The 17,015-nt window shown below is 37.7% G+C and overlaps 1 protein-coding gene across 3 annotated transcripts in view; it reads right to left on the bottom strand.

Annotated features, from left to right (window-relative positions):
• Positions 1–2,207: 2,207 nt before the first annotated feature.
• Positions 2,208–17,015, bottom strand: part of ARHGAP42 (Rho GTPase activating protein 42) — a 313,798-nt gene continuing 298,990 nt past the window's right edge. For 2 of the 3 annotated variants that reach the window (XM_002822385.5, XM_054524968.2), the window contains exons 22-24: positions 14,920–14,982; positions 6,360–6,439; positions 2,208–5,237 (exon numbers count right to left, since the gene is read on the bottom strand). In XM_002822385.5, the coding sequence (XP_002822431.1) occupies positions 5,149–5,237; positions 6,360–6,439; positions 14,920–14,982 (232 nt within the window). In that variant the 3' untranslated portion in view covers positions 2,208–5,148. The remainder of the gene's footprint in view (positions 5,238–6,359; positions 6,440–14,919; positions 14,983–17,015) is intronic. The other variant, XM_009246979.4, reaches the window with a different exon arrangement.

Below are 17,015 nucleotides of genomic sequence, written 5' to 3'. Positions count from 1 at the left end.
TACAAAGTTTATTTTTAAAGTAATTTAAAACACAGTGCAACCATACATTAAAAATATTGTGGCAATTTAGGAATAAACATGAGGTTATTTACATGTTGGCATATGTATGTGTGTATATATACACAAAGTGCAGATAAATACAGAAACACTACAAAATAAACAAAAAATTCAATGATAATTTATGGACAATCATTTTTATATTTATTACTTAATTTGTCATGTTAATGACTGCAAAGAAGCTCCTAGTACTGAAATATAATATCTAAATATCCAACTTTTATATAAACTACAGTACCTCAAATTTTAACAGTATATAAATAGGGTTCTGAATTAAAAACCCAGGTGTCTTCCCTGCCAAATTCCCTATTTGTTAAGGTTTCAGCTCAGAAATCAAGAAGGACTCTGAAAATCCCAACCTTTGATATGTGGTGGTATCTTGGATTTTAAGCATAAATCATGTGCAGACAGTGTTCTTAGACCAGTTCTTGTGGGGATCATTCTCTGCAAAAGGGAGGCAGTTGAGGGTACACTGGCAGATATAAAACCTCAAAAATGCTGCCATATAGAGATTAAAAGTGTGCATTTTATATACATATATGTATATGCTGCCATATAGAGCTTAAAAGTGTGCATTTTTATATAAAATGCATCTTTATATAAAATGCACATTTTTAATTTATAAGACTGAGTAAATTCAAGGCAAAATTGAGTTGCTGTCAACTCTGGATGCAAAAACACCATGGGAAACACTCGTGAAAGATGGCAGATGGTCCAAAGGGGAGAAAGTGGTTATCCTACTAAAGAGGTTTTGACACCTTCAGCCCCCGTCTCCTCCAACACTTTAGTTTCCCAAATAGCCCTATAAACAGGCATCTTGAATGGTGGAGAATATTTATGATGGCAATAAATGAAAATGGTCTCTGCCTTTGGGACTCCTCAGTAAGCACACAGACTCCATTTCTCCATAGAGCACCAAGAGAAATTCACACTGAACTTGGCATCTCTCTCATGAGTGCCAAGGGGAAAAGGAATGATGGGCTGGGCTCCCTAAACCACAGACACTTTCTAACCATTGGTCTAGGACATGCAGATCAATTTTCTGCCAATGGCTTACTGTGAATGTTCTCAACATTCTTATGTGAGACTCTTTATTTAAAACAGTGAGTGCAGCTGCCCTCAAAAAATAAAAAATCCAATTTATTGATTTGATCCTCTAAAAGTCCACATCATTCATAAACCTGAGTTTTCCCAAGGTTATTACCAAGTGGAATCAGCACATTTTGAAGCAGGGGGATAATGGTGACAATGAGGGACACAGTGAATGTGTTCAGGAAATTAAGACTAGTTGATGAATACTCGATATTACATTTGTGAATCAACAGGAGACAGGCAGGACACAGAATGTTCAGAAAACTTTCTTTGTTTCTTAAAAGTGTCTTGATTTTGGAAGGTAACAAAAAAGGGTAGCAGGCAAAGTTAAATAGCAATGTCTACCCTAAGGGGAAACCTTTAGTCAAGGGGAAAGTAACTTCTGGACAATAGTCAAGCCTCTGTTCTTTTTCGTGACCTGACCAGGAGATGTGATTTCGGGGTCCTACGCAGTGATGTGAGGTCATGCTAACAGCTGTGAATTACAAATGTATCATAAAGCCAAAGAACAAAATCTGTTCCCTAAATTGGTCTGCCTCTGACTTTAGTCAAAGTCTAGTTGGGGTTCTAAATGCTAAAGAAGGCATCCTGAATACATAATTTAAGGTATTATTGCAATTTGAAATTGCTTGAGGCAAAGCTCTGAGGGACTCTTCTAAACCAAAACCGCATGAATGATACCCTTTTTGACACAGACCAGAAGAATGGTGCTAGGCGTGAGAAGGTGAGCAGGGTACACCAGGTGATAGTAAGAAATCTGTTTGCCTCACAACACAGTGAATTTTTATGAAGGATGCCACATTATATAAAGCTAATTATCATAGAATAATAACAAAATTCATATGTATCTTTTCTTTTCCTACTTGGAAACCTAGATAATTTGGGGTTTTAAGATACATTTTTTTTCCTCCACTATCTCTGAAAAGAGTCAGCAGACAAATCATTGTTGAGAAACCTGGTTGTGTTCATGCAAGTTACAAAGCACAGGGAACTCATGCAATAAGCAAAACCACTTACATCAAACAAGGAGAAACCCACTTCCTCATACTTCAGGAATGTTACAGGAATACAAAGATGATTTTACTGTTCAGACATTTACACATAACACAACAGAAAAATCCTTCAGTTGACTAGTTTCCATAAACTTGGTAGCATTACGGCAAAACAAAAGAGTCATCTGTGAAATACACAAATGTTTTGTACTGAGGGATATTTTCACATAACACAGGAGATAATGAACTTAAATTTAGACCCCCTCAATCTCATCGTCATACTGATTATACCGTAAGCAGTTATTAGGGTGCACAGGTTGCGTGTTTTGAAGGTATGGATGTGGCAATTCTAATGTATCTTCACATTGTTCCTGAAAAGCTAAGGTTTTGTTATTGAACTACTATTAGAAGATGAATGTGATCCTCTTTCAATGTCTGGCATTGCCTTCCTGTGGAATTAACATTCTGTGTGAGTTAGAGTACATGTCCTGACTTTCTCAATGCTCATAAATACCTTATCTGTAGGAAACTTACTTTAAGGGAAAAGCAGCTTTAGCCCGTCTCCAGTATATGGCCATGACTTGCTTACACATGTAATCCATTATGAAGGAAAAAGAGCCATCCTCACAAATCTAGAAGATTAAAACTTCAAGCACAAGCACAACTTGAATCAGTGCTTCTGTAGCTTGTTTCAGCAAAGGGACCATAGCCAGTACTGTGGCTGCAACATATGCCTTGCCATCAGATACAAGAGTTAGGCTTCATATCCACGTCCCATGCAGTAAAAAAGCTTTAAATATGAATGGAACATCCGCAGAATTAGCTTACAGACAACTCAGAAGCAGGAACACTTTGGTCTGTGTTCAAATAAAACGAAGGTTGAGATTTCTTTATGCAGCAGCAGGAGAAGTAGGATTCTGAATCTCTCTTTGGAGTCAAGTTGGTCTTTGAAAGAAAACCAATTTGCTTTTAAGAGATTCTAGTCTAGCAGGATACCAGATGATGGCAAGCGTGCTTAAACCAAGGATGCTGTATAGACTAAGGGACTGGTACATTGGAAAACTACCTTCTGTTCCAGCGGAAGGCAATTAGGGTGTCAGCGATGCTGTTGTTATTACTACTAAGGTCACCAAGGACCTAGACCAGGAAGATCCAGCAACACACCTTATTACAGTGTACAGAGGTCAACAGTAAGAGATAAAAGAAAAATATAATCTTTTATCAAATGTTTACATTACATTGCTAATTTTTATTACATAATATTTTTCATCCTTTTGATTCACTGATATTTATTCCTGATTCTGACTCTGCCTACCGTTATTCTCTCTACTTGTTAATTCTAATCTTATTCTTTTTATTTGTAAAAGCCTAACTTTTCTGAGGCATAGTTGTGTGTGTATATGTGTATTTAACGTATTAATTCTAGAAACATTATTAATTTAAAGTAGAAGAGATAGGGATTACCGATTATAATAGCATGTAAAGAGTTTTTTACAGTTAATACCTGAGAGTCTGCACAGTGGGGAACTCTGAAGTAATATGTAAGATGTCAAGAACAAGCGGGTCAGGACTGTGGCACTCGAAGGGCAGGTAACCAGCTTTTCAGGATCTTGAGAAGAAAGGCTCTTTGCCACATATAGATATTATATTTATAGAAATAATATATTAGAATTATTGAAATAGAAATATAGAATTAATGCTTTGTGCATGACCAGATGCTGATATATATAAGTGGACAGTAAATACCTATTACCATGCTCTACAAATTCACTGAAATTGCTAATAAAGACTGTAAACTAAAAGGCATTAAAAAAAAATCATGTACAGATTTTATTTCTGCTAAAGATCACAAAACAATTTCAACCTCTGTGGTTGAAAATAATTTAAGGATCTTGTACCTTTGTGTTTATTCTCTGTTTCAACTAAGGATAGACTTCAGAAGGCATAGCTTCCCTTGTAACGTTTTTAAACATCTTTTTCGTTTGTAGAGGAACATTTCAAAAGCCCAAATTAAATTATCATTAAAATACTTTGACACTTTACAATCTTCCAAGTGGAATTCAAGTTGTATGCCTTGATACTGTAGTTTTAGAGTTTTCCCATTATTGGTAAATGTTCTTCTATGATGCCACTATAATGCTACTGGTAGAAAATATGTGCATATAATTTATCAGTATATTTTAATGTAAAATTTTATAAAAATCTCAAAGTTATGAAGATAGTTTTACACACCCTCTAAACTAGGGGTCAGCAAACTATAACCCATAAGCCAAATTTAACCCACCACAAAAATATTTGCTACCAGGCCTTTACAGAAAATGTTTGCTGATCCCTGTGCTAAACCCACGGAAGGTGTCTGGAATTCCGGACAGATTGTTTACAGTGGAATCAGTGTATAACTTAATTTTGCTTCCTTTATAGATATCATATACATTATTGCTTTTGAATATTATCATCTACTTGGAAAACAAATAAAGTTATATTAAAACAAAGACTTCCATCCTTGAAATGTTTAGGACCAGCAAAACAATCATATATAAAAGCAGTATATTTCTAAGAAAAAAAAACAATAAATGAACAATTTAAATTACATTTTTAAGTAACAATTTCAGAGATCCTCAGAGAATGCCAGGCAGTAAAGGACAGATCTCAAAATCCATATAGCAGATTTCTGGTTTCCAAATTTCTGGGATATAGTATTTAACACAGTATTTGAAACTCTACAATTGCTATGGAAGAGACATTGGGGAGAGTTACATATTATCCAAAACCACATTTTTCAGAAGTAAGATATTTTAAAACAAGAAACCAACCAAAAAAGAATGGCCAACAATTTAAATCTTTTTTTCCATTAATAAGGAGCTACATAGTCTGCTGGTGAAGAACTTGATAGGAATTGACTGTTTTCACTTAGTGGGCTGATCCCCGTGTATCTGTGTCAGATAAAATCATAGCATTTATTCGTTACCATGGATACCATGAAGATACTGCCATCCACTAAATAGTATTAGAGGAAGACAACATAATTTTCTGGAACTAGTCCCGTTTTGCCTTCATAAGTTGCCTTTAACCATCCTGGTTCCACTGATGGGTACACTGGCAAAATAAATAAATAAATAGCACTCAGTCAACATTAGTGTCAAATAATTATATAAACAGATGGGTTAAACACCCACATCAGATTGTCAGTCCTCAGTATGTGTGGGGGATTAGTTCCAGGACCCCTTGTGGATACCAGGAACTGTGCATGCCCATGTCCCTGATATAAAATGATGTAATATTTGCATATACCCTAGGGACATCCTCCTGTATGCTTTAAATCATTTCTAGATTATTTGTAATACCTTTTACAACGTAAATACTTTGTAAATAGTTGTTATACTATATATTTTTAAAATTTGTATTATTATTTATCTATTTATTTTCCAACCTTTTTGATCCATGGTTGGTTAAATTGTGCATGCAAAAATCCTGGAATGTAGAGGGTCAACTATACACTCAACTCAAACGTCCAAACAAAACAATGTCACAGCCCTCTAAAGTTGGAATGTCCTTTGCATTCACATAGTCAAATAAAACAATCTCTCTCTGTCTCACACACATGTACAAACAGGTAAATACACACAAATGCCTGCAGGAGAGGAATGAATCCAGACGGAATTTTAAAATGTTTTATTTATTCATTCATTTATTTATTTATTTATTTATAGACAGAGTCTTGCTCTGTCGCCAGGCTGGAGCGCAGTGGTGCCGTCTCGGCTCACTGCAACCTCCGCCTCCCGGGTTCAAGCCATTCTCCTGCCTCAGCCTCCCGAGTAGCTAGGACTACAGGTGCACACCACCATGCCCAGGTAATTTTTGTATTGTTAGTAGAGACGGGGTTTCGCCATGTTGGCCAAGATGGTCTCAATCTCTTGACCTCGTGATCCACCCGCCTTGGCTTCCCAAAGTGCTGGGATTACAGGCGTGAGTCACCGCGCCTGGCCTATTTGTTTATTTTTCTTTATGGGTTGGGCTGGGCTTACCCTCCTAAGCAGCTGGGACTACAGATGCATGCCACCCAGAGGGATTTGATGTGTTCATGCATGCCCGTCATGAGAGGCAGGACCTGGGATAGAATCTGAGGCCTCTGGCTTCTACTTTAGACTCACACCACCATACTATTCCTTCATCCTCCCCATGATGATAAACTTAAGCAGAGGGAATTGACATACTTACCATTAGAAAATATCGCTCCTTGTGGGAAGGAAAGCTCATGGCTGTGCTCTGCTTTACAGGAGTACATGGCTTTGGCTTGGCTGAAAGAGCAAGACAACTTGTCAAAACCTCAACACTCAACCTAAGGATATCTATATTTAAAACTCTTCTTCAAGAATGCTATTAATTTTTACTTGTAATTGGAACATAATGTACATAAAGTGCATATATGAGTGTACATCGGTGCTTTTTCCACTGAACACAATCATATTACCAGATCAAGAAATCAAGGATTACTAGCACACTAGAAACCTTTCTTGTGTTTCTAGGCAATGCTCTCCAGGGTAATCCCTGGCTTATAACAATATAGGTTAGTTTTAGAGACTGCTATTATTTAACCGTTTAGTAAGTTGCTAAATAGGCTGTTTTTACAGCTATGTAGGAACCAAGGTTCCTAGGTACCCCAAAGCTTTTTTTCCCCACTTTCATGTTCAGACTATCGGAGGTGAGATCCAAAAATTGAAAGGCTTAAAGAATATGGTAAGTAAGTTGACTGGGCATGATATAGGAAAAATAATAGGATAAATTGACGATAAATGGCAACCAACTACAGCTTCACCATCAAGAAGATGATGGGGACAGGTGGAGGCTTTGCAAACCAGAGTACACCCATCCTTAACAAGAGAAGCCAACTACTCAGCTCCCAACCTCTGTCACTATATGCAAATTTGTGCTCAATACACCCAGACACTCTTTTTTTTTTCAAGTGAAGTCAGAATTTAGGAGTTACATATGAGATATGATCCAAAAATATTTGAGCCAACACTAAAAAGGCATCATCTGAGGGTGCTAATCAAGGCACCAGGCAGGTCTCCTTTAATCTGCAACATTCAATAACCTTGGTAAGACTTGCAACTGATCCCAACTCCAAGTACTTATCATCTCTTCCACAACCAGAGTCCAAGACAATAGCATTTCCAACCTGGTTGGCTGAATGGCTTCCTGGCTTCCTAGAACCTCTATTCCCTTACAATCCATTATCTATAGAGCAGCCAGAGGGCAGCTTTAAAATGCCCGTCAGATCACATTACTTCCCTGACAACCCTTCAACTGGCTTCCTACTCTGGCCCACAAACTGTATGCAGTCAGGTGCTGGGTGCTCTTCCCTGCCTCTTTGTGTCCCTGCCTCTGCTCGCCTACTCTACTCCAGTCACAATGGCCCTCTTTCTTTCCTTCAAACACGCCAAACTCACTCCCACCTCAGGCCAGCTATGTCCACGCCCTGAGATGTTTTCCTCCTGATCTTCACATGGACATGTACTTCAGGTTCATCTTAAATTTCAAGAGCTTTGCTGAAGGTCAGGCCTTCTCTGAAATAGTTGCCCAGGGAACTATCATACCTCCCTGCTTCAAGTCTGCATGGTGTTAGTATCTGGTATTTTGTTATTATTGCTGATATTTTTATCTTCTCCCCTAGATAGAATAAAATCTCCACGAACAATGTCTGATGCTTAGTAGTATAACTCAGTAAATGTTAGCTAAATGAATGAGTGAGAAAAAGGAAAGATGTTCTGGGTTCATTTTCTACATGATGAGTCTTTTTAAAGATTCAGGGCACCTTATCTATCCTCCTTGGGGTCCCAGCACTATACCTGCAAAGCAGCATCAGCAGCATTTGCATCCACAGCTCTCCCAAAGCAGCAGCAATACAATATAATTTCATTTCCCTTTTGGAGCTCAACCCTGGGTCTTAACCCTACACTTCCAGAATGAGGTCCAGCCATTTAAACTGGGGTTCTCAAGGACTATCTGAAGATTGGAAAGTGTAGAGAGGAAAATTCTGCACCTGCCTCCAGTCTTTTCATCAGAGATGAGCCTCAGGCTGCACTTTCAGAAAGCTTGCTAGCGGGGCAGGTTTGGGTCATTCCCTCAGCCCACACAGCACAACGTCCCAGTGAAATATGGTCTGAGGAAGAACTGAGGAAGCAGAGGCACTCAGAGAAGGACAGGACTTTAAAGAACTGTGTGTGTGCACATGAACACATGCACGTGGGTATGCTGGTTGCATATAGGTTGGAAGTGAGAACATTAGCAGGTTCTGAAGACTTCTAAGAATCAGACTATGGTAGTCTCAAATAGAATATAAACTTTTTCCCTAGAAATCTTCTAGCCAACTATAACCATTTGATTTGATCAGGATATTACTGAGGACTTCAGAACCATTTTCCTAAAAAAAAGGAAATATTTTTCCAAAAAATCACATTTGCTAATAGCAACAGCTTCCTCCAGTAAACAATAAGTCATATTTCTTTGAATCATTAAGATAAATTATAAAGAGATCTATAAGGAAACAATCTCCGAAGTTGTAGAAGTGATTACAATATTCTTTACAGTGACCTAATTTTCAAAACTACACTTTAAAATGTACCCCAAATCTTGTAATTAATATTTTAGACACATATGTTCTCCTTACTTGTATTTATAGTATTTTATGGGACTGGTTGAGGGAGGGGAAAAGCATACAGAATTATTATATCGCTAAATGAATAAAGACATACATATTGTTAAATGTATCAAAATCACGCAGCACAAAATACTACCTGTCATGACTTTTCAATTATCTGTGCACTGACTAGACGGAATTTTCTTCTGCTGAGATCTGTAACTGCAGGTGTTAACTCTGCAGAGAGCTTTGATGATTTAATGTAGACTCTGTAACAGTGAAGTTTCCTCAGGTGCTAATGCTTCCTCTTTTACTGTCTTGGTGTATTGAAGAGGATGTGAAAATAACAGTGTCACCTATTGTGTCTCTCTTCAGAAGATTCTAATCTCTCTTTGAAAAAGATTTTGAAAATCCTGCCTCTTACTGCTTGGGAGAGTGAGGTAATGGCACAGTCCTGAAAGCCATTTCTTCCCTTATCATTGGAAAAATGATCTGCCCACAAGCCTCATTCCTCATTCTAAATGCCATCTAATGCATTTAATGAGTAAACTTAACATAAGTTTGATTGGGTCAGTGTGCAAAATTTGCCAGTGCTTATCTTAAACACAAAAGAAATTTTAAAAATTCACCAAAATTGATACAATGTCTTCAGGAGGCCTGTTTAACAACGAGAAATACACACATTTTGTATGCTATTGAGAGTTTCACTTCTGAAGGGAATAGGAGTGCACGGAGGTAGAAAGATACTAAAGCAATACTATATATAAAAGTGGAAATTTTTAAAAATCACAACAATCTTAAGTATTCATCAGTAGAGAACTTAAAAAAAATTAGAGCACACCAATCTAATGAAGTATTAGGCAGCAACTATAGATAGTGCTATTGAAGAACTCATGTAATGAAACAATGTTAATGCGTAAGACAAAAAGTTTACAAATTTGTTCTTGGCAAGAACCCTAAATTGCCCATGACAGTTTACCAAGAAACACTGCATTTGTTTCTTTGGCATTAATTGGAGATTCTTTTCTTTTGCTTTTTTTTTTTTTTTTTGTGGGGGGGACAGGGTCTCACTCGGTTGCTCAGGCTGGAATGCAATCATGGCTCACCGCAGTCTCGACTTCCTGAGCTCAGGTGATCTTCCCATCTTAGCTTCCCAGGTATCTGGGACTATTAGGTGCACACCACCATGCCAATTAATGTTTTGTATTTTTTGCAGAGACAGGGTTTCAAATTCCTGGGCTCAAGCCGTCCACCCACCTTGGCCTCCCAAAGTGCTGGGATTACAGGAGTGAGCCACCATGCCCAGCCTAGTTGCAGATTTCTTAAAATTAATTACATGTTCTTTTCATAGATTTTTTTTCCAACAAACACTGGCTGTTTCCAGCTTGAATAGCTACTAAGTAATACTGAATGTCTCATCGCTAAAAACTTCCACCTGAGCCTGTAGAGTTAAAGCTGCTTGTGTCAAAGACATACATATTGCAACTCCATTGAAAATGAAGTGAAAAAGTGAGTAACAAAGTATTTTTTAGGTTAAAAATGTGCATTTTATTTATTCATTCAACAATTTTATTGAGCATCTATTATGTGTTGGGCACTAAGATAGCAACAATACAGTGAACTCCCCTACCCGCCCCGCATCCCTGCCCGTGTGTCCTTTTCTGTGTGTTTATCACAGAGGAGTAGTTTTCAAAAGCTGGTCAAGGGAACCTGTGGAGGGGAGATAGAGGGGTAGGCAGAAGCCTAAGATATCATTGCTCTGAAGCTAATGGAATGTATATGAAAATTCATTTATTTTGTATTATGTCAGGTATTAAAGATATCTGAAAAAATGTAAAACAGTTCAACTCTTTTGGAAAATATCATTTTTCATTAAAATTATGTTATTTGTGCTAATATGTAATAGGCTTATTCTTATTTTCAATAAATACATATTTTAAAATGTTCTGTTTGAATTTCCAATACAGTAAATATCAATAAATATAATCCACAAAAACAGAAGCCCTTTGGGGATCCTTAAAGATCTTTTAAGTTTATAAAGGTGTTGTGAGATCAAGAAGTTTGAGAACCACTGCCACAGATGAGATTAGAAGGCTGTGGATCAAATTTTAACAGTTTTCTTCAGGTGATGAAATTATAAGTGGTTTTAACTTACTTCTTCATTAATTTTCACATTTTCTAAAGGAAAATCATTAAATTCTTATTTTAAACATCACAAATTTTTTTTTGCTTATGTGTGTTATGGTGATTTCTGCATCTTATGTGTGTCTTACATATGTAACTGTGCTCTAAACCAGTGATTTATAGCTTTTTAAAAACTCAAACTCACTGGGCAAGGTAACTTTGTTGAGCTTTTTGTCCTTTGTAATTCTAAGCAAAATATTTGTCTTTTAAAATTTGATAATAGAAACATTTGATTGTTCACAATGAACCAGACACTCAATTCTCAATTTATGTTCTTAATTCTCAATTCAACCTTCAAAACATATTTGTATAGCTTGCCTGTTTATACTACTTTAAAATAGATCTCTGCTCTGAGTATAACTGAGACCCAGGTGAAGGTTTTAAGGATACTATTTTCCACATGCCTTTACAATGGTAAGACACAGCCTAGCTACATTTGGCTTTTAAAGGGATTTTATAGGTTAAGGAAAACAATTGTAAATAACCAATGTCTGCTTAGGGCTGTGCCGGGCACTATGACATTTTTCTCTATTCCAAAGGTTCTCAAACTTTCATGTACATAAGAATCACTTGGGGAGGGTGACAAAAATGCAGCTTCCTGAGGACTCAGTCTTGGACATCGTGGTTTATAAGGTCTATGGAAAAACCCTAGAATCTTCATTTTAACAAGTCTTGCAGCATGGCCCCTCCCATTCCAGTGAACTTGCTTTCTTACAGATCTCCAACGATGTCTTAGGAGTTAAAACCAGTGTCCTCTCCTGATCTCCTAAACCATTTTTTGCAGCTTCTACCAACTGTTGGTCATGCCTTCTCATCCTGTCCATTCTTCTTTGTCTGAACCTTAAATAAAACCATTCCACAAAAACCAATGCTTGGCCATTTGTTCTTTTTCATTCAGTAAGCCCCCTTGCTAGGTACCTTCACCTTCACCTATACAGTGTAATTGCTGTGCAGAAGTTTCTTAAATGGCATCAAACTCCATGCTCTCTCCTGGTTCCAGCTGCACCTTTCTAACTGCCTCTCATTGGCCCTCACAGCCTCCTCAAACCCTATGGCCAAAATTTTCCCTTCCTCCTACATATGCACAAGCTAAGATCAGAAGCTAAACCACCATTCTTTCTGACACTGTCTCAGAGACTTGGAAACTTCTTTTCCTGTCTCTTATTCCCAGTATCAAAACAGTTGCCCAATCCTGATCCTATTCATAAAAATCTCCTTATAGCTTTTCATCCCTTTGCTACTTTCCTGATTAAGGCCTTTTAAATCTCACCAGTTCCATCCTAGATGGTTGACTGTTCTCTCCCCTTCACAACCTCCTGGAAAATGATCTGTTCTGGTGCATCATAGACTAGATCACCCCTGTGTTCAATGACCTGCAGTGCCTGCAGCAATGCCGGGGGTGGGGGGGGTTTACTTTTCTGTCGCTCAAGGCCGTCCACTAAAATCTCCCAACTGGTCTCTTTCCAAAATACGGCTACTCTTCCTACTGCCTCTACTGGTTCTATCTCTTTCAAGGTCTAATTCAAGGGTAACCTTGAGCTCCTTAGGAAAAAAACAAAAATGAGACAGGCATTGCAGTAGGTCAGGGAAATTCCCTCAACATCTATGAGTTGTTCAGTTTTATTTAAGAGTACAAAAGAATATCAGGTAACTGTTAAGAGTTAGTGTTTAAATACCACTAATATATTAATCAGAGGCTTGAGTGTCTTAGGCAAGCAGTTTCAACAATAATTATAATAATAGTTATTAATGTAGAAACCATCTACAGAGCACCTGTCATGTTCAAACACAGTATTGTGTACATTCCCAACAATGTGGCAAGCTGAGAATTATGATCTTCATTGTATGGATAAAGAAAACAGATTCCCCAAAATTGGTAACTCTGAGTACACGAACTAGAAAGTGGTAAACTAAAAATTTGAACTAGGGTCTGTCTGACCTAAAGTTAATTCATGTTCCCCTGTGCCTCAGTGAAAAGTTGTGACACAAATCACAAGCGTTGTGAACTCACAGACTGTAACTCTGAAGGTAGAGCTGAGTGAGCTCTAAGTTTATGCTGATGCCCATTAAAAGTTGATTTAGAGTATTCAGAATGTAAAAACATATTAAAGAAGTATGAGCTGGTTGGGCGCAGTGGCTCATGCCTGCAATCCCAGCACTTTGGAAGGCTGAGGCAGGTGGATCACCTGAGGTCAGGAGTTCAAGACCAGCCTGGCCAACCTGGTGAAACCCCGTCTCTACTAAAATTACAAAAATTAGCTGGGCATGGTGGCAGGCGCCTGTAATCCCATCTACTCAGGAGGCTGAGGCAGGAGAATCACTTGAACCTGGGAGGCAGAGGCTGCAGTGAGCCAGGATCACACCACTGCACTCCAGCCTGGTGACAGAGCAAGACTCTGACTCAAAAAAAAAAAAAAAAAAAAAAAAAGAAGAAGAAGAAAAAGAAGTATGATTTGACTGCTGAACATCTGAGTGTATTTTTATTATATGATGGCTTTCTGATTTACTTCATCCATAGCTTGTTTTCTTAAAGCTCTATGGGGATTACCTGTTTCATTATGATTACTTGAGTTTTTACTTAACAGGCCGACTTTTTAGAGCTTCCTAATAAAAGGGCTCCATCTAGTGAGCAATTCAACTACGTAGCATGACAGAAGAAGTAGCAAGGTTAAATCCCTTACACTAAAGCCTAAAAATCAAGACAATCTCAGAGAAATGATGTTTGCTGTGACATGCATGGGGCTTAGTTTTCACCATGCCTTGGTCAAAAGGAAGAAGATAAAGACACTGCTGATAGAGGTAAGGTTCACATGCTCTTGGCTCAGCTATTTAAATGCTAGGCACTGACCATTATTCTAGGAAGATACCAAAGTGGCTCTACTCTCTGCAGTTAAAAAAACCTGACACATGAGGGCCCTTACTGGGCTTTGAACAAAACCAAAAAGAGTTTGAAGGTTGTTATTCTTAATAACTATCACATGCCCAGTACTGTCTAGGTACTTTATGAATGTTTGCTGAAAAAGTCCACATACTTTTACAGGTTGATAAAAATTATTTGGTTAAATAAGTTTTAGAGGAACTATACAACTTTTAGAGGAACTATACAACAACTATACAACAATATCTGTGATTCCTTTACTTCACAGCCTCAATTAGCCAGACATGGGATGCTCAAAAATGTCTTTGTACATCTAAAGGAAAAATCAAGGTTTGTTATTCAAGTTCTCACATTTATATGCTCTTTCAACAATAGGCATTGAGTGTCTCCTACCTGTACTAGCAGCTGATAGTAAAAAAAAATAATGAAAAGCCTCAGCCTTTATGAAATTCCATTATTCAAATTAAAAACCAAAGCCCACTGTAGATCAGAAGAACAAATTTGAAAGCAAGAAGAGTAAAGCAGGAACTTTAGAAGCAACCACATTAGTAGAAGCAAGATGTAACAACTCATATCCTTTTAACAATGGAACAGAATGTAAAATCTGAGAACCCCTAATGAAATTACGTACTCTAAAAACAGAGTCTCCTTGGGCAATTAACTCTACAACATCTCAGTGGTCCTTAAGAATAACCATATCTTTCCATGGATGTCCATGATGATTCCTCCAGAAAAAGTTACATAACTTTTAAAAATCAAGAACATGCTTTTGAAAAGTGGTCCTAAAATGACTGTCATCAAAGATGTATAAAGGATTATAGCAATTTTTATCTTCTAGGAAATGTGTTTGCTTAGAGCCCTTCTACTGTGAAGATTTCAGCAAATGAGACATCACTATAACAATCTGAGATGATAAATGCTGTTTACAGACATGACTTCCTGTAAAGGGCCAGTGTTCTTAAATTTGACCATCTGCATAATGGAGAGGCGGAGCTGTCACAGAGAGTGTCATGTCAATACAAAGCAACAATGTCACCACTTTTTTTTAGATGCATTTAAGGGTTTTGAGAACTTACCGCCCAGAAGAAACTGGCTTAGGTGAGCCAACATTTTCAAACAGTTGAGCTTTTGCTGCCACTCTGAAAAATGATTTAAAATGCAAGTTTCATGAAGTCAATCACATTCGTTCTGCCCAAAGTGAAATTCAGGATTACCAGTTAAATAAGACAAAAAATGGTTGCGAACCATTGCCAAAATTAGAAAGGAATTTTAATTGTTTTAACCTTTAATGTCAATGACATTTTTAGATCTAACCTCCAGCTTACAGAGTATCAGGCTGTAATAAACCAATAGCTACTTCCTCTGGGGATCTTACTGTCCTCATCCTTTTTATCTCAGAAAACCATGGGAGCAGTAAAAGCAACATTTTCTCTCTACTCTGCTCCCAGCAGCACGGTTACTGACTCCTGTGGAGCCACAAGTGAAGATGCAAGGAATCAAATCAACATGACAAAAGAACCAAAAAAGAGAATTTTAGACCAATATCCTTGATGAACATTGATGCAAAAATCCTCAATAAAATACTGGCAAACCGAATCCAGCAGCACATCAAAAAGCTTATCCACCATGATCAAGTGGGCTTCATCCCTGGGATGCAAGGCTGGTTCAATATACGCAAATCAATAAATGTAATCCAGCATATAAACAGAACCAAAGACAAAAACCACATGATTATCTCAATAAATGCACAAAAGGCCTTTGACAAAATTCAACAACGCTTCATGCTAAAAACTCAATAAATTAGGTATTGATGGGACGTATCTCAAAATAATAAGAGCTATCTATGACAAACTCACAGCCAATACCATACTGAATGAGCAAAAAACTGGAAGCATTCCCTTTGAAAACTGGCACAAGACAGGGATGCCCTCTCTCACCACTCCTATTCAACATAGTGTTGGAAGTTCTGGCCAGGGCAATTAGGCAGGAGAAGGAAATCAAGGGTATTCAATTAGGAAAAGAGGAAGTCAAATTGTCCCTGTTTGCAGATGACATGATTGTATATCTAGAAAACCCCATTGTCTCAGCCCAAAATCTCCTTAAGCTGATAAGCAACTTCAGCAAAGTCTCAGGATACAAAATCAAAGTACAAAAATCACAAGCATTCTTATACAACAATAACAGACAAACAGAGAGCCAAATCATGAGTGAACTCCCATTCACAATTGCTTCAAAGAGAATAAAATACTTAGGAATCCAACTTACAAGGGACGTGAAGGACCTCTTTAAGGAGAACTATAAACCACTGCTCAATGAAATAAAAGAGGATACAAACAAATGGAAGAACATTCCATGCTCATGGGTAGGAAGAATCAATATCGTGAAAATGGCCATACTGTCCAAGGTAATTTATAGATTCAATGCCATCCCCATCAAGCTACCAATGACTTCCTTCACAGAATCGGAAAAAACTACTTTAAAGTTCATATGGAACAAAAAAAGAGCCCGCATCGCCAAGTCAATCCTAAGCCAAAAGAACAAAGCCGGAGGCATCACGCTACCTGACTTCAAACTATACTACAAGGCTACAGTAACCAAAACAGCATGGTACTGGTACCAAAACAGAGATATCGATCAATGGAACAGAACAGAGCCCTCAGAAATAATGCCGCATATCTACAACTATCTGATCTTTGACAAACCTGAGAAAAACAAGCAATGGGGAAAGGATTCCCTATTTAATAAACGGTGCTGGGAAAATGGGCTAGCCACATGGAGAAAGCTGAAACTGGATCCTTTCCTTACACCTTATACAAAAATTAATTCAAGATGGATTAAAGACTTAAACGTTAGACCTAAAACCATAAAAACCCTAGAAGAAAACCTAGGCATTACCATTCAGGACATAGGCGTGGGCAAGGACTTCATGTCTAAAACACCAAAAGCAATGGCAACAAAAGCCAAAATTGACAAATGGGATCTAATTAAACTAAAGAGCTTCTGCACGGCAAAAGAAGCTACCATCAGAGTGAGCAGGCAACCTACAAAATGGGAGAAAATTTTTGCAACCTACTCATCTGACAAAGGGCTAATATCCAGAATCTACAATGAACTCAAACAAATTTACAAGAAAAAAACAACCCCATCAAAAAGTGGGCGAAGGATATGAACA

The sequence above is a fragment of the Pongo abelii genome, chromosome 9, assembly GCF_028885655.2.
Source record: "Pongo abelii isolate AG06213 chromosome 9, NHGRI_mPonAbe1-v2.0_pri, whole genome shotgun sequence".
In the NCBI taxonomy this organism is placed as follows: Eukaryota; Metazoa; Chordata; class Mammalia; order Primates; family Hominidae; genus Pongo; species Pongo abelii.
The sequence above is the reverse complement of the archived record's forward strand: the minus strand, read 5'-3'. Positions and strand labels throughout refer to the sequence as shown.